Source organism: Mustela lutreola, chromosome 4, assembly GCF_030435805.1.
Source record: "Mustela lutreola isolate mMusLut2 chromosome 4, mMusLut2.pri, whole genome shotgun sequence".
NCBI classification, from domain to species: domain Eukaryota; kingdom Metazoa; phylum Chordata; class Mammalia; order Carnivora; family Mustelidae; genus Mustela; species Mustela lutreola.
Genome location: NC_081293.1, coordinates 35,693,294 through 35,711,505, shown reverse-complemented (window position 1 = coordinate 35,711,505; position 18,212 = coordinate 35,693,294). Strand labels below are relative to the sequence as shown.

The following is an 18,212-nucleotide window of genomic DNA, read 5'->3' as shown; positions in this document are numbered from 1 at the left end:
CCAGTTTATGAACAGACGCTTATCCTGTTCAGAATAGGTGGGCATTATGGCTGGTCCTCAGTGGAGAGTGGCAGGCAGGTTTCCTTCTAATATTTATCTTTGTTAAAACATGATGCATTACTGACTTCCTGCAACAAAATGTCAGTATCTTAGAGAAAAGTTCGGCAAGATGGTCAGTTACAAGCTAAAGACACAAAAGGTAATCGTTTGGTTAATAGTAAGTTGCTATAAAATGTCACTTTTTTTTCAGTGTCATTTTAAAAGGTGGTACTATTCCAAAAATATAAATTAAGAAACACATAGGTCCTCTATGAAGAAAATTCTTTAATAGGGAAATTAAAGACGACTGGAAGACACTCTGCTTTGGGGGTTTTTTTCTTTCTTTCTTTCTTTTTTTTTTTTTTTTTTTTTTTTTTTTTGATGAGACATTGTTCATCAAATTTTCCCCCAAATTATAAATTTAACAAAATTTAAAACCATCCACATATGTTGGTTTCCTTGTATATATGTTGGGATTTAAAAGAATAAATAGAATACCTACAAAAATTCATAGAAAAATAATGGGAGGGGGGAACTTGAGTGGCTCAGGCAGTTAACCATCTGCCTTTGGCTCAGATTGTGATCCCAGGGTCCTGGGATCAAGCCCCCATCTGGACTCTCTGTGCAATGGGGAGTCTGCATCTCCCTTTCCCTCTGCCCCTCCTCACTATTCATGCCCTCTGTCTCTCTCTCTGCTCTCTCAAATAAATAAATACAGTCTTCAAGCAAAAAACACCAGTGGAAGGGACTTGTACACCCAGTATTACAGAGTACAACAGGACTCTGGAAACTAAAACTGTGTAACTGGTGCAGAAATTCATAGAGATGAGTGAAAGACTTCGGAGTCCAGAACAACTCCATTTACAGGAAGTTGTGGACTTCTCAATTCCGTGATGTTGGAATAACTGGTTAGCTATGCAGGAAAGGCAGTACAGCAAACAAAGTTAAGTGGAAAGACTAAAGACTCTGCATATTAAAATCTGAACCTGCCAATACTCTGTACCTGTGACCTTGTGCAAATTTCATAATCACTCCGTGACTCACTTTCTTCTTTTCTCCCTACCGATGGCACTACTGCAAGGGTTAAGCAGATTCATATTTGTAGGAGGCTCAAAGAAGGACCAGTCCTACAGAACATACCTACTAAGCATTAGCTATTGTTCTATCATTTAGGAAAAAAAAAGTCTAATCCTTATCTTCTACCCAATGTACACCACACTAAATTCAAATGGATTAAAGAATTAAATTTTTTTTAAAGTTTGTAAAATACTAAAGAAAAGGTAGGTACTTTTTTGTCTAAAATAACCTTGGGTTGGAAAAAACCTAAATATGGTCATCAAAGCCAGAAAACATGAAAATTAACTTGCCTCTATAAAACTAATGTTCTGTTAGAAAAGTACAACTAAAAAAGTAGATTAATGAGGCATCTTATAGAGCAGAGGAGTTTAGCATCCTTAGTAAAAGCTTTAAAAAATTATTTTTTAAAAACATGCAATTTGAGGGGTGCAATTTGAGGGCTCAGTCAGTTGGGTGTTCCACTCTTGATTTCGGCTCAGGTCGTGATCTCAAGGTGGTGAGCTTGAGCCCCTCGTCAGGCTCCACACTGGACGTGGAGCCTGCTTGAGATTCTTTCCTCACTTTGTCCCCCCCCCCCACCGATCTAAAAAACAAATAAAAACATGCAATTTGATAAATGCTGTTAGTGTCCACCAAATCCCTTTCACCAGGCTGGTGTACCCTCTCTCCAGCTGATTCAAATTTGAGCACTCATGGTTTCTCTTCACTCTCCCCAGAGCACTGCCCTGGGCTGATGGAACTCACCTTACCCAAAGAGGCCTGGGAAGCTTTACCTCACCACCCCCTACCCCCAACCCAGTTCGGCCTGTGGCTTGTGCCTGATGCAGGACATTATCACCCGGCCTTCTGGCCTCCACAGCGTGACTGATACTCCGGAGCTGGGATAAGGCTGAGGAGAGACTCTTCCTGAAAGCACATCTTTGCCTGTTTCTCCTGCCCTGTCCTGTTTTCCTCATCGCCTTAAAGAGCACGTTCAATAAATCACTAACACAAGAATCCTCATTTCAGGTTCTGCTTCCAAGGAACCTGACATAATAGAAACTGGGCAATAAAGATGGATCCAAAAAATGCTCCATAAACAAAGATGGTGAGCTTTCTCAGTAATTAGGAAAATTCACCACAGGTGAATCAGGTTGGAAGAGAAAAGATTTATAAGATGAGAATTCTCATAATTTGGGGGGAAATCAATAACATAATGGAAGGGGATTAATTTGATACTAATCTTACAGAGTCTTCTGTGAATGTGTTTCTTCAGAAATAGCTGGTTAGGTATGAAGGGTAGTGGATAAGGATATTCACTGCAACAATGTCTAGAATAACAGGAAAATGAAAACAACTTAAACAATAATAGGACTAAATGGTCCATTATAAACTGAAACATAAGAATACCTGGATTTTTTAAGGAACTGAAAAGTACACAGAGTTGAAATTCAGTTTAGTGAAGAGAGTGATAAGAAATAGATGAGAATAGAGAGTTAAAGGCAGTCAGATTTCAAGGATTTTTGAAAAATGTTGAATTTTCATTTCATCCTGAGGGCAATGGGAAGCCACTGAAGAATTTTTTTTAATTTTTTTAAAATTGTATTTATTTATTTATTTGACAGAGATCACAAGTAGGCAGAGAGACAGGCAGAGAGAGAGAAGAGGAAGCAGGCTCCCCGCTGAGCAGAGAGCCCTATGTGGGGCTCCATCCCAGGACCCTGGGATCATGACCTGAGCTGAAGGCAGAGGCTTTAACCCACTAAGCCAGACAGGCACCCTGCCACTGAAGAATTTGAAAGAGGTGAATGGCTTGACCAGATTTGCAGTTTAGAAAAATCACTCTGTAATAACACATTATATGTTTAATAAAAAAAAAAAAAAAATTAAAAAAAAAAAAAAACCTGCAACTTAACAGACTGGCGGGAAAAGAGCCCAAGGCCAGGAGCCCAGCAAGGGTCATTTGAGTAACGGAGGACATTGTGGCCATCTGAGCTAGAGCAGTGGCCCCTGGGATGCAAGAAGTGGACAGACTGCAGAGCCACTTAGAGAGGATACTTGGTAAGAAGACTTGGAGGTTGATGGGGATAAAGGAGTGAGGAAAAGAGAAGCAAGAAAAACCACCAGGCATCTGTTGGTCAATGGGACGTTCTCTTTACTGAGGAAGGGCCAAGATGAGAGACAGATTGTGGGCAAAGAGTTGGCTCAAGTGGCAAGACAAAGAGCTTTAAAGTTGACCACCTGTGAGACAGGTGAAAGCTTTGCCTGAAGTGTTTATCTTCTCCATTAGCAGAGGTGACGGAGTTGGCCTTATTCAAATGGGACTTACCCCATGTTGTCTTTCATGGGGTACCTTCGCCCTTTACCTTTGTGCTGGTGGAAATCTCATGTGGTGACTCAGAAGTGTTTTTTGTACCCTCCCAGCTGTTGCGGAGAGGGGGGTTTGAGGAAGCCATCATAAAGAGAGAGCTCGGTCACTTAATAACCTGCCAAGTTCTGCTGTGGGAGACACCAATACAAGCAAGGAAAATGTGATTTGTGTTGTGGATGCTTTAAGAGGAGGAAGTGGGAGGACCCAAGCCTTAAGGACATGACTGGTTAGACCCAGGACCCTAGCAGGAGGGAGACAATGGAGGGACTGAAGTTCCTGATGCCCTTGGGAGGTTAGGAGACTAGATACAAAAGGCTCAAAGGTATCTCAAACCATCCTCACAACTTAGGTGTCTGGGAGCAGCTGACTAGAACACCTTCTGCTTAGGGACCTTGCCTGCGCAAGCTTTCAGTGTTAGAGGCATAGCCAAAAGGCTGTGTGTGTTCTTCCACCCGGAGAGAGTTTTAGAGCTAGGGACCCCAATGCTACTGTTTTATATTGGCCTTCATACATTTCCTAAAGTGCCAGACTTTCCCCATGATTGTGCCCTTTCCGGTGGCCTCTGCTGTCTGGAATAACTCCAGCTCATCCTTCAGACTGCCTCAAAAAGTCAGCACCTCAGTGAAGTCTTTGTAGAATTCCCCACCTTGTCTCTCCCCTTCAAATGAGTGTGCTTTTGCGTCTGAGACTCACAGCACTCTTGTTTTTTTCCCTTCATTGGACTTACCACAGATCATTACTGTGTATTAACTTTGGACATTATTTCTTTAATATTCATCTGTTCCCGGAAAGCAGGGCAGGGACAATCTGGTTTTCTCGTCACAGGTCTTAGCACCTGGCCTAGCACCTGGCAACAAAATGGCTCCCCTTGGAGGTCAGAAATCATTAACCAGGTGTATTTTCTCGTGGGCAGCCTCTGACACACAGCGGTGTCCACAATAATCGTTAAGCCTCTGATTAGCGCTGATGGGAATGTCAACGATCATTTGTTTAACGTGCAGTAATCATTCTTCCCACCAGGGGTCTCTTTCTCCCCACCACTGGGGCCAAAAGAACTTGAACTCCTCTATCTTGGTGATGGTTTTCCCAGCCTTGCTGCTCAAAGTGTGCTTCTGGTGTACCACCACCTCTGCATCATCAGGGAGCTTCTCAGAAATGCAGTCTGCCTCTCCCCACCCCCCACCCCTGCAATGAATGGGAGGGATCAGAAACTGCATTTTAGCAAGATCCTCAGGTGGTCTGCATACATGGTCAATACTGTTGAGAGGTACTATTTTACAGGACATTTCCAATCCCCAAAACTTGGAAGACAAAAAACTCCATCTAAATGGCCTTTTTCACATGGTTCTTTCCCACCATACTTATAGAAGCACTTAGAAAGAGGTTTAGAATTTGCTTTTATTATGAATATAAAATAGACATACAACATAATATACATGTACACATTTACACTTTGCGGTCACTTTCATCTTTTTTTCAGCAAATTCACTTCATCATGGCCCAGTGGCCTGCACCTGCCACGAACATGCCATTTACACTCATGACATTCTCTTCACCTTGGGACAACATGTGACTTGGTAAGGAATACCAGGCCCGGGCGTCTGACGGCTTGGCTTCACCGTCCTCCTCACAGAATCCCTCTCATTCTACAGTTTCTCCTCCTGTCTCTACACGCCTCCCACTGCCCCAAACTTCAGTATTAAAAATTCAGGAGAAAAGAAGGCTGTAATAATCACCCTTGTCCTTTAAAAAAAAAAACACCTTGAAATATCATCCACCAATGAGGTGCACATGATTAGGCACGAGCAGCATTGCTCGTTAACATGGTTTAAGAGCAAATCTACGGGGAGGCTCTGAAGTGTTATATACAAATGAAGATTTGCTCACCAAGTGGGTCATTGTGAAGGATCAGAATTTCCAGTGGCATCACAGTAAATAAATAAATAAATAAATGGAAATAAATTAAAATAAATAGAGTGAGATTCACTAAGGGAAATTCCCCTAACTATATGCCTGTGCTTTCTCCAGACTTCACTGGGTGCAGCTGTACAACAGGTGGATAGGAGCTGGGTGTTAGGACTCGTTGCTCTTCCTTGGGGACTTGCCTTCAAAATGCTGGTGAAGAACAACGGGATGCGAGCGGCGCCATTTCCCTCAGAAGGAGGCTATGCGAGAGGTTTTGTAGGAGTTCTCCTTCAGGCTGTCAAATATCGCTTTGGTTCCATTCTGCCAGTGCAGGACCAGATCCATTGGGGTCTTCCCAGCCTAATCAAAGTGCAGGAGGAAATGTGACTTTCAGATGGAAGGCATCTATAAATTCTACACATCCTCTGTGTGTGTGTGTGTGTGTTTAATGAGGTAATGGATGGGTCTATGTTGTTGACCTGTTTTATGCTTTCCACTATGAGTGATTTGCAGTTTATATTCAAATCAGCCCTTCAGTGTTTCTCACAGGAATGCTTTATGGCATTTCAGATGAGCAATGTTTGGGGGTTTTGTTGTTGATTTTTTTTTTTTTCCCCTGCCCTGTGGGACTGCCCCAGGTATTTAAAAAAAAAAAAAAATTCAATCCCCAGTTCCTAGACAGTAAATGGGAAGAGCATTCCAAGTCACTTTGAAATTTTAAAAATGCCTCTCTATATATCCAGTATCCTGTAGCAGAGGCCTGGGGAGAAAGTGGTCAAGAACCAGTTCCTATCAATTTGGAAAATGATTCCTGATAAAACATGATGGTAAACGAGCTATTTGGACACCTTGGCGAAGTCCTCAGGTGCTGTGCAGAACTATTACTGCTCCGAGAGGGCTAGTTTTCAACTGGGATCTCCTGGGAAATTTCCTTTTTCTTGGGGGGACATCAACAATGTGTAAATAATTTTTGAGACCAAAATGCTTTTCCACTTATGCGTAGGTCTCCAGACAATTACGAAAATGCATACCATGTCACCTCTCAATTCTTGTCTTTAAATATGAGAAGTCTTAAAATTTCCCACCCCTGTTCTTTTGAAGTCTCTTTAACTCAGAGACTGTGAACTGGCAGCTTTAAGATGCAAATCAGTCTAGAGACCTCTTTTGTTTGGGCCCACACAGAACTCAGATTTCTTAAAAGTTGGAATTAATTGGCAACAGTCGGAAATTAGGAGATTTCCCAACTGAATCCGTGAACTCTCTGAGAAAAGCGGAAGAGTTGGCCAGCATGATACCTAGGACTTCACAGAGCAACAATGGACTGGGGTGGGGAGGAGCCACCACCTTTAAAAGTTATGTGCACAGACCCCCTGCAGCCAACATTTATGTAATTTAGGTGATCTGCCTGGCCCCTGTGCTTATTTGAAGTAGTGGCCCTGTAACCCTCATTTTGGAACTCCCCACCTCTGTAGCATGTTCCTTGAGAAACACTCATCGGTACACATGGTGACAGAGCTTTGGACAACAGAATAATGTACTGTGTGTTGTTTCCAGTCCCCCTCAAGATGGTGTCCAGTGGCTTTGTGGTCTTTTGGGGAATATCCAGCCATTGGATCAATGACATTAATAGTTCTAGGACCCTTATGTTGGACTCTAACTGATAATTCAAAGCCATGAGCCCCATTGGTATATTTTGGGCTATTCTTCCATGAATTCCTTTACCTCATCTCTATTAGAATTTATCTCCTGATTTTCTGGCTACTTACACTGTCTCCCCCAAATCTGTAGGCTAGTTCTCTGGGCTGGTAATGTCTTACTGCCTAAAAATAATTGTCATAGTTTCTGCAGTTTTGGAGATTTCATTAAATCTACTTTTTTCCCGCTAATTTATTTAATTTATTAGATAAGACCAATCCCAATATGAAGGATGAGGGGATCCTACTATTAACACTTTCCCATCCAGGCAGCCTCTGTTTAATGCTTCTATCCTTTGTTCCTAACACCAAGACAGTTTTGAGGTTTGTTTTTTTTTTTTTTATGATAAAATATTCCTCTCAGTCTCACAGTAACACAATAAGGGGAGGAAATTATTCACAATAGAAGATGACTGGGGTTTTCCTTCTTTGTGAAGTGATTCTCTACCAAATCTTTCCAATTATTTCTTTGGTAATTTCTATCCATTCCTCCCAGTGATATTTTTAAAGCTTATATTAGATGGTGTTTGTCTGGGAATTGGGACCATGAGGAAAAGTTGGCTCTCTTCCCTGGCTTGCAGATGAAGCTAAATTAACACGTACTTGTAGAAGGGACTTATATGAGCATTTTCAGGGCCTAAATATAGGAAATTATTTTGAGGGATATGCAGATAAACCACACTGGAGAATGGATAGAAATTATCTCAAAAAATATAGGCAAAAGCATGGCTAACCCTGGAAGAAAGTGGTAGCATGTCCTGCTGTTGTAAGGAGGGGAGGACTACTCAGAATTACTCAGATGCGATATTGATTAATTTCAGTTCATTGGCTCTTGGCCCCATTGACTGCTGTGGAATTTAATCCTTTCAAGAATGGTGCCTGTCTTTATTCCTGACAACCCCAGGCCTTGCTCAGCCACGGGTGTCCAGGGAAGACAGTGCTTAGGTTTGTGAAGGTGAGCAATTTGACCGTCTCATATTTTCAAGAGGAAATCTTAAAAGAATCGCCGGACACTGTGATTGTGTTATGATGGCTCCACCCATCTCTGACCAGGTGACCCGAGTCCTTGCCAAGGACTAGCAATGTCATTAGGGGAATAGACAGGGGCATTTAAAGCATCACAAGACCACCCCCTAAACCCTGAAATCCTACCACCATGGGGCCATTTTCAAGTAGAACAGAGATGCTTTCGTGCATCAGAAAGCCCACAAGCGGGGCTGCTTATTTCAGGTACTTACACAATTCTTGATGTTGAGGTCGGCCCCATACATAATCAGGAGTCTGATCATTTTGTAACGGTTCAGCCTCACAGCATCATGCAGAGGGGTATCTCCTTCCTAGAGAAGCAGAGACCACAGGCTAAAGTGGGGCCTGAGGCCAGGAAGTGGGTCCCACAAGAGCCCAGGCTTGGGGAGTGATTCCAGATAAGTGAGGCTGGAGCTGCTGGAGGTGGAACTTGGCCCAGGGACTCACTCGGTCTTTGGCGTTGAGGTCAGCCTCACAGGCGATGAGATGCTCTGCGCACTCGTAGTGGCCAGTCCTCACGGCTACGTGCAGCGCTGTGCTGAGCAACTGGGAAATTAAAGAATGCGACTGATTTGCGGGGCTCAGGGACAGAGGTTGTCCCAGACCCCTAAGGCATGTGCGAGGGGGACAAGTGGCCACTATGTTGCCCCACACAGCATAAGCTTCCCGCTGACCCAAACGGTGAGGTGGCTTTGGGAGAGGAGGGGGGAGGGGAGAGGGGCCCAGGAATGGGGGAGGGGGAAATAAATACCTTATCCCGAGCACTGATTTTTGCTCCTTTATTCAGTAGCAATTTTAAGACATCGAGGTTTCCTCCACGGCTTGCCCAGTGGAGGGCTGTAGATTCAAGCTATACCAGAAGGTAAAAAGACATGAGTTAATGTAAAGAACTGGTCCGAGGAGTTAATACTTGGTTTCTGAGACCTGGGAACACCAACTGGCTGAAGCATCCATAGTAGCAGTAGGCTGTCCCCCTATGGATTACGACTACAATGACTGAGAACTACAGTTTATTGAGAATTTCAGCATGCCGACAAGGTGCTGTGCACTTTCGATGGACTGGTCCTCCCAGCAACGTTATGAGGTAAGTGTGACTGCACTCGTTTGGCAGATGAGAAAAACAAGTCTCCAAAATAGTCAAGTTTCTTGCCCAAGGAAGAACAGCTAGTAAGTATCAGAATAGATATCCAAACCCACATCTGCCTGGAACTTTTAGCCACTTTTGCCAAATATACTCAGAAGTTCTAGAGAAACGCATTTTAAAATTCTGGCAGAATAAAAGTACTCCCTTCCAAGAGATTTTAATCTGGATCTGCCCCCTCTTTCTGTGTCCCGTGCTTTTTTCCTCATCTCTTGTTGGTTCTGTGCTGTCATTTATGCCAACACAACCAGTGTCCCTCAAGTGTCCCCACTCAAAGTCATCACACACTGCCCTGACTCTTGGGAGATGCCCTCTTCCCCTCTCTGACATGTTCCTGGCCTTCCAAATCATGCATTCATGAATGTTAGTGTCTTTTCATGCAAACCTTTTTTTTTTTTTTTTTTTTTTTTTATTGCTTTCCTATGTGTTTGTCTTCAGGGTTCAATTTTGTTCAAATTCTTTGGACTTTTTTAATATCCCTCTTCCACTTTGCTATAAAGTCAAATTGAGCTGCATTTAAATAAATAAAGCATTTTCCCAGCCCAATCTTCAGTCCATAAAATATGCTGTGTGCTGGTCTTTGTAGAACTCACAGTAGTTGAATTCTTGAAGTCTGAATAGCAGCTACTTTCCATGGATGCAGTTCATTCCGTATGCAGTTTAGCCCCTGATCTCACTGATGGCATCTATCATACAAGGTGTACAGCTGGAGAATTCTGACACATCGCTGGCTGCCAAGGGGCCACGAGCAGACTGTCGTGTATAATGGAAGGACAGGGACACCGAGAGGCAAGTGCTGACTGTATTACTTCTCAGTAATGCTACTGACTTGATACTGACCCAACTCTCTGATGGGGATATTGAATTGCATGCAGTGGCTTTCACTTCCTTCTTTTCCCTGGAACACTCGTCTCCTCTTCAGTATGTATGGAAAATACTTTCCACATGACCTAGCCCCCTCTCCCAACTTCCTTTTGTATGGAGAAATGAGCTTTTGCCTGGTTTTCTCAGATCAATTTTCAATCCAATCAGCCCCATTTTTCATCGTAGGTTTTCTCAAGCTTCATATGGATTCCTTATTTTGGCTCATTTCCAAACAAAGAAATATATTTACCATATCACGGAATTCGATCTGAGCTCCAGCTTCCATTAACTTCTCCACAATTGCCAAATGTCCTTCTAAGCACGCTCTGTGAAGAGCCGTCCGTTTATACTGTCAGAAGAGAGATTTAAAAAGAGAGAGATAGCGATGCATATAAAAATGAGCAGAAATCCTTTCTAAGAGGCAGGAAGCTGAGGACTCCTACAACCTCACTGATAGAAACTCGAGTACTTTTTGAATTAGAAATGTCAAATGCACTAATATTTCAGAACTAGAACAGTGATCCTGCAACTGAGGCTTGAGTTTCCTGCAGGTACATTTCTAAGTGCTCAGTGGTCCTCATGGAGGGATGTGAACTTCAAGCTCACAACTACCTCAACGCTGACATTTCCCTTTCTTGAATTTTGTGCCTTCATTGTTTGTGTAGAATTTGCCATGCAGACCAGAAGGTTTTCTCCCATCTGGGACCGTTGCTGGGTTGAATATCAAAAAGTATTCAATTCTTCTTTAAGAGAATGGGGGACTTATTTTTAGTTCAACTTCAGAAATGATTCTCCATTCAGTTCAGGGGGGGAAAGGATACAAAAAGGATTAGTGCTTCTGGTAAAAAGACTTCATATTAATGGGTTGACTATTTGGCCTAGAACAACTGTTGCCACTGTTCACTCCAGTGTCCTCTATTTACAGACGAGGAAACAGAGGTCTAGGAAATGCAAAGTAGCTGCTAAAATCAAATAGTCACATAGTGATAGAGCCAGCACTTGAACTCAAGTCACAGAGTCCCTGAGTAGTGGTGATGTGTTTAGGTCCAATCAAGGATGATGCTATTGGGGCACCTGGGTGGCTCGGTCGGTTAAGCATCTCCTTTCAGTTCAGGTCATGATCCCGGGGTCCTGGAATCAAACCCTGCATCATGCTCCCTGCTCAGGCCCTCCCCCTGTCTAATAAATAAAATCTTTTTTTTTTTTTTTCTTTTAAAGGATGCTGCTATTGTATGTCTGTCTAAAAGGGACTTATTGGTCCTGCCTTATTAAAAGTCTACCCCAAGAACATGAAAAGCTAAAGACAAACTAAAAAGTCAGCTGGAAGAATATGAGAGTGCAAAAAATGCTGCAATTCTCAGCTCGAATCCAGCGTCTTTGTTCTGGACCACTGCACTACCCTAATATGCTAGTGGCATCTGGGACAACAGCTGGAGAGACTGTTCCAGGTGGAGTGCTTGTTGGCACCGTGTTAGCAAGGCAGAAGTTAAGCAGAAACAGCACAAAATGAATGAGCTGGATTTTGCAGCACTTTGTAGAAGTTACCTCATCACAGACATCTGGATTGTTCTTGTCCAACAAGAATTTTTCTACTACTGGCAGTTTATTCTCCAGGGCAGCCTTCAGGAACCTCGGCACATCCACAGGTTCCGTCTAAAGCCAAGAGCAAAGTGCGGGAGTTACTGTGAGCTTTCCGACATCCAATCAAACCCTCCACAGATATTTATTCCCCAGCAGCCTAATGCCAGACATGTAATACTAGCAAAGCAAACCATCCTTACAATGATTTCAGGTTCAGGTTCCTTTATAGCTGGGACTTTAGTCTTCTTGTATTTTTTCCTTTTCTTCAGCTGAATGATGACTTCAAGGTCTTCTAAATTTTCAAGCTTTGATCTTTGTTCTAGTTTTTTCTTCTTGAGCTAAAAAAGAAATCCATATTTCAAAACATGGTGACCAGCATTCTGGTTGTGTCTAAACAAAATCTGCAAGGTCTGTGATAAGTATGGGGGAAACAGCTGGAGCAAAACAGTAAAAAAAAGTAAAAAACAAACAAACAAAAAAAACAAAAAAGAAAAGCAACAGCAACCTTTAAAACTAATCATGGACTTTGACTTAGTGACTTCTTATTCAAGAATTTGGGGCGTCTACATTTTCATCTTCACTTCCCTTGCCTGTAGCATCAGCCTTTGACTCATTGGAGTTAGGATATAGTCTGTAACTGAGCATCGAGTCATCATTTCCATAAACAAACCCTGGGTTTCTGTCGAATTTTTTTATTTAACTCAAAAGAATCCAACAATAAGGGTTAAGTTCCGAAATATCAATGCCAGTCTCTTTCAGGCAGCCTACAGAGCAGGGCTCATGAAGCAGGCTTTCCTGAGACTACTGCTAACTAAGGCATGTTTTATCTGCAATTAGTAAGGAATGTAAATTCACACGGCACCACGGATTGTCAGCACAGATAATGAACACAGCCAAAGCCATGTGATTGAGAAAAAGTCTCTCTTGCCTGGGATTAACTAGACAGTGTATGACATCAGAAATTCACTGGTCATGTTTCTCTTTCCAAGTCTTTAAATCTGAACGTAGTCGTAGAACCTTCAATCATTGATTTAGAATCCAGAAGTCATTGTCTTGCTACAGAATTAGTTCCTACAACCTGTCCTATAGAAGTTGTCTCTTTATGGGTTTGAATTTGGCAAAGAAACACCTTTGGATGGTTGCATTTATTTTGTTTCCTCCCTTTTCTCCTTCCTGCCTGGCACCTCCTTCTCTCACCCCATCCCTGACTTCCCACACTAGTGGATTCCAAGAAGGGTCCTTACCTCCGCCTCTCGCTCTTTCTCAATTTTCCACTGTTGCTCCCCCAGGCTCAGGGAGTGGGCTGGAAGTGTCTTCAGGTCCTCTTGCTTCTCTAAAGTAACAGCAGCTTCATACTGCCCATCTCTGAAATCCTCAGGTAGGAACTCCCCAGTCTCCTCACTGCCATTCTTCTTCCCTGTGACCTAGGAGGAAAGAAAATTGTAGGTCAGAAGTAGCAGGGCCTGTCCTGGGATCATTCTCCAGAGACAATGCTGCAGGGGGGCCCTGGTCCTCCTTGCCTGATGATAGCCACCTCCGTGGGCTGTGCTCTCAGATCCCAGGCTGGGACACGCTGCTGCTGCTGCTGCAGGAGACCAGGAAGGCCATCAGACGATGGTCCTCCTCTCTTGGTAAAGCAAGGTTGAGTTTAGGCTGATACATTTAAATGCACTTTTAATCCACCTAATCACACTTCACCTAAGAAAACTACAACCCCTCCATGATTATTTAAAATTCTTCCATTTCGGGTACTTTTGACTGACTCTTGGCCTTGAGTTGTGTAAGTTTCCAGACATCTATTCTTGCCATAGAACTTCTTCCCTAAGGCATCCTCATAACTACCTGTGAATCCACGCTTTCGTAAGAAAACCAAAGGAGAATAAATAGGAAATACAGAGAACATTCATGACGGCCAGATTTGTTTTCCCAGTTTCACTTATTTTATCACTTAGGCCAAACCTGCTCTGTGGACGACATCAGAGTACCTATGCATTATGCCTGAAGAAGAAGGACATTTCGGGGTTCATATAAAAACCAAGACTACACTGGTTTTCATGGCGAGACAACAACGTGTCTTACATACCAACTCTTCCACTTTCATCACCATCATGTCAGCCTGAGGTTGGTTCGTCTGCGTGTTTGCTGCTGTGGAACTGAGTGCCTCGTGTCAGCCCTGCGGAGCCCCTCCACACCGGTCGCCTTATATAGTGAGGGCCGGGTGAGGTCATCTCCCAACCTGGGAACCCAAGTAACACCCCTGCCCCCACCCGCGGCCAACTCAGAGGCAGGTGAATTTTCATTCCAGACTCTGTGTCTGGGAAGCAGAGGAGGGAGGGGCTGCCAAGTAACCCCCCTGAATGTGTGAATCAGGAAGAAATGTGAGAGGGCCATTCCTTGGGCGGTGACCACACCGCTCAGCAATGCAAGTCATCCTATTTATCGAGAAGCCAGGGGACAGCTGTCTGTTGATGCCACACCACAGGCTGCTCCTTTTCCTTCTTTGCCAGCTTTCATATGACTAACCCTATCAAGAAAATGTAAATACCCTGCATAGCATACTGCCAGTAATATCTTGCTGATAACCAGACTTATCAACACTTCACTTGGGGGAAGTGTTGCTTTAGGACATCCTATTCCTATCGGTAAACAGTCTGAGAGGAAAGGATCCGGGTCCTAATGACCCTTGTCTATATCAGTTTGGAATTCTCTGGAGTGATGTCTAGGACTAAAAAGGCCCCATGACATGCCACCTTACCCTCGTTATAAGAAACTGAAAGCATTCAGTAATGCACTTTTATTTTATGGTGTCACTGGCCATAATTAGCACATGACACGCTTCCTGTCATCTAAAAGGACATACTTACTGGGGCCTCTTTGATACAAATGGTCCCCACCAAGATTAGAGGAGATCAGTTATTTAGAAATGGCATGGTGTTGCTTGGGTCATAGAGCCAAGGTTCTCAGAGGCTATCGCTAAAACACTCAGCTGTGCGAGCTTATCAAAAATGCAGATCTCCTGGGCCCACGCCGGGGCATTCTGAATCCATTTATGGTGGGTCCTAGGAATCTGTATTTTTCAAAGCACTCAGAAAATTCTGATGCATAGAGGTTTGAGACACATTGCTAGAGGGGCAGAGGGCTTTGCTCTGGGGAGGGGTGAAGACTACCCCAGTTTCTGGTTTCTCATTCAGAGCTGTTAAATTATCTAAAAATATTTAGGCTTTTTTTTTTTTTAAGATTTTATTTACTTATTTGACAGAGAGAGAGAGATCACAAGTAGAGAGGCAGGCAGATAGAGAGGGAGAAGCAGGCTCCCCACTGAGCAGAGAGCCTAATATGGGGGTCGATCCCAGGACCCCAAGACCATGACCTGATCCAAAGGCAGAGGCTTAACCCATTGAGACACCCAAGAGCTCCAATATTTAGGTCTTTTTATGGTTCAGGAAGAGACTAGGATTATACCTTCAAAGCCATTTATAACCTTCGTTTTCTCAGTAAGAGAAACAAAGGGGAGAATGAGAGGGAGTATTTATGGAGGGGACTGTTAGGATGTTATGTTGAATTTATGTATCTGTAACCCCTCAAGACTACTCTGCCCCACCAACATGGCTGCCATCCTCTTCTCCCCTCAAACTGATCAGCTCCTGGACATCTTCTGGAACCGCCAGAATGAGACATTGACTACCTACCCTGGCGGAGAAGAACCCTCCTTATAATTCCTTTATCTGTTCTGGTCTCCTACTGTTCTTTCCTAAAAAGGGTTTTACTTAAAACAAATTTCCTGGTGTTCTCTTTGAGGCAGACACAACTCTTAGGTCTTCCTTGGTTTTTCCATCCAAGTGAGAAATGGCCATTTTAGCTTTTCCTACCATTTCTCAGGACTTTTTGTTCCAGGCTTGACCCACACCAAGAATAGGGTTAGGAGACATCTTTGGGGAAGGGTCACAGGTTAAGGATCTTGAATATGGAATCCCACCACCATCAGTGCCCTGAAAGTTCAAGCAAGACCCACATGCTTTCATTTTACACAGGGGGTTGCAGCCCAGAAACAGTGAGTAACTTGCTGCAGATACACAGCAGGTTGGTGGATACTCGGTTGAAGAGTTTCGATTCCATCCAACAAAAGCTAAAGCTCACAGAGCACAGAGGAGATTTTCAAGGGCAAGCCCCAACCAAAACTGATAAAAGGCGCTCATTGTTTAGATCACCTCAAACAATGCAAGCAGAAGTGGGTGGAAGTTGGCACATCAAGCTTTAATCTTCCCCTAGTCCCTGAGTTTTTCCTCTCAAACCTGACTAATTCTGTACTGGACGCTCCAGGAAGTCTTTCTTTCTTTTCTTTTCTTTTTTTTGAGACAGAGAGAGAGAGAGAGAGAGAGAAGGGGTCAAAGGGAAAGGAAGATGGAGAATCTTTCAAAATCTTGAGCAGACTCTATACCCAGCTCGATCTCACGACCCCAAAATCAAGACCTAAGTCAAAATCAAAAGTCAGCCCCCACTGACTTACTGAGCCCCCCAGGTGCCCCTCCAGGAAGTCTTGAAGGGAACTTCGCAGAGGGTGAGAGGGGAGGACAGTTCATGGAATGGGCTGAACTGAGAGTAAAGGAGCCAACCAGGCAGGTCAGCCATGATTGTCAGGTCAGCAAAATCCCTGCCGGGCCTCTCCGCGCCCCTGTCCCCGTGTTGGGCCAGTAGGCATGACAACATAGGACAGGATCTGTGCTTCAAAAAGCGATTCTAGGTGCATTTGGCTCCCTGACAACGCAGAAGACAAAATTGTATTTTCGAATCATTCTTGTCAAAATTGAGAATAGAACTTCTCAACTAGAGGGAAGTTCTGTCTCTTCTGTTTTTTTGTTTTAAAAACTTGCCTCCTGTCAAAGCACTTCATGGGGGATGTTCTGAAACATATATATTTGGCGGGATCTTACTCTTACACTAGGTACAACCCTGCCTTACCGAGATGAGTTCAGAGAAAAAAGCTTCTCAGTGGTTCTACCATTCTTTTTTTTTTAAAGATTTCATGTATTTATTTGACAGAGAGAAATCACAAGTAGATGGAGAGGCAGGCAGAGAGAGGGAGAGGGAAGCAGGCTCCCTGCTGAGCAGAGAGACCGATGCAGGACTCGATCCCAGGACCCTGAGATCATGACCTGAGCTGAAGGCAGCAGTTTAACCCACTAAGCCACCCAGGCGCCCCGGTTCTACCATTCTTTACGCAGCATCAGCCGTCTGTGGACAGAGGGAGCAGGGAAATGGTTCCTGGGTTTTATTGGCATTGCCTCATGAGCCTTTCACCCAATTTCCACAGCATGTCTGCATTTCGGTGGGACCAGAATTAGCACCCTGTTTCCAGCTGGAGAGAGTGAGAGGCAGAGGAACAGAGCCCCCGGCACTAACTGTTGTCACCCCAAGTTCCAAAGACGTGCCCAGACCCCACCCCGGGAATTGTGCGGCAGCTCCGCTCCAAGGGCAATCTTGTCTTTCCACATTTGGGGACCTTGTACTTCACTGTACTTCTACTAAGATATTTCTCTTATTATATTTTCTTAAGTACGTAAGTAATCTGTGCATGTCATTGTTAAAAAGACCCAGAATGTTGCTTATTTGCAATCTTACCAAGTGTTGATTTGATACTTGATTTTTTTGCACCCGATAACGTGTCTGAGCCCTCGTCTTCTACCAGCACAGACCAATCTATTTCGCTATCTTAATCAACAGCATGGATTTCCACGTGTGGACAGACCATTGCTTATTTACCCACTCTCCCATCTGTGGATGTTTAGGCTGTTTTTTTGAAACAGGCCCCTTTATTTGTTCCAATCAAAGACATCTTATAGCGCATAACATTTGATTGTTATTAACACTCCGTGTCCTTAGAGCACCCACCTCCATACTAAAAGGAATGACTCCAAGGACCGTAGCCAGATTCTGACTCAGAAGACACCTTGTTCCGCGGTTGTACTTACAATTGCTCATTTTGCCATCCCTCTTCATAACCTTCCCGGAGCCAGCAGCTACTCACCTCCCTTGGCTCAGAGAAGAGGCTGACTCTGCCTGACTAGGAATCCAAGTAGCCTTATGGCCAAGCCATGGCTCAGTTTACACACTTGAAAATGCCAAAGGCAGGTCATAAAATGAAGCAAAGAAGGCTCAAGGTTGTTTCCCCACCCCCACCAACCAGGAATGGAATAACCTGTATTTGAAAAGCTGAACACACTGGGGACATATTTGAGCAGGATGGTGGTATCTGCCTTCATCTCCTCTCAAGAGACAAAGGTAAGACTCAAGTCCTTTTCTGCCCAGGGCTCTGGAATCAAAGCACATGCACACTGCCTGGAAGCAATGGGGCACAAGCTTTCTTTTTGCAGGTATTGGTGGCCCCCAGAGGGAGAGGTAGGTGAGAGGGTAGGTCTTACCTCCACACCTTATGGCAGGTGCCTTGTAATTTACATGTCTCAACCTGAATTTTGCCATACATATGAACCCATGTCAGCCAATAGGCAAACACAGCCACATGTTCTCTTCTACAAAC

General features: G+C 43.8%; 2 protein-coding genes across 3 annotated transcripts in view; one reads left to right on the top strand and one right to left on the bottom strand.

The window, feature by feature from the left end:
* RPP30 (ribonuclease P/MRP subunit p30) overlaps positions 1-2,177 on the top strand; it is a 30,722-nt gene extending 28,545 nt beyond the window's left edge. The window contains exon 10 of one of the 2 annotated variants that reach the window (XM_059169487.1): positions 1,833-2,177. In XM_059169487.1, the coding sequence (XP_059025470.1) occupies positions 1,833-1,984 (152 nt within the window). In that variant the 3' untranslated portion in view covers positions 1,985-2,177. The remainder of the gene's footprint in view (positions 1-1,832) is intronic. The other variant, XM_059169484.1, reaches the window with a different exon arrangement.
* A 2,669-nt stretch (positions 2,178-4,846) lies between these two features.
* ANKRD1 (ankyrin repeat domain 1) lies at positions 4,847-13,924 on the bottom strand. Its single transcript, XM_059169482.1, has 9 exons — positions 13,761-13,924; positions 12,922-13,101; positions 11,878-12,015; positions 11,642-11,749; positions 10,347-10,445; positions 8,843-8,941; positions 8,539-8,637; positions 8,304-8,402; positions 4,847-5,731 (listed from the first exon to the last, which is right to left on the bottom strand). Exons 1-9 carry the CDS (start codon positions 13,785-13,787, stop codon positions 5,621-5,623), a joined length of 960 nt encoding a protein of 319 aa, XP_059025465.1. The 5' UTR covers positions 13,788-13,924; the 3' UTR covers positions 4,847-5,620.
* Positions 13,925-18,212: the final 4,288 nt, after the last annotated feature.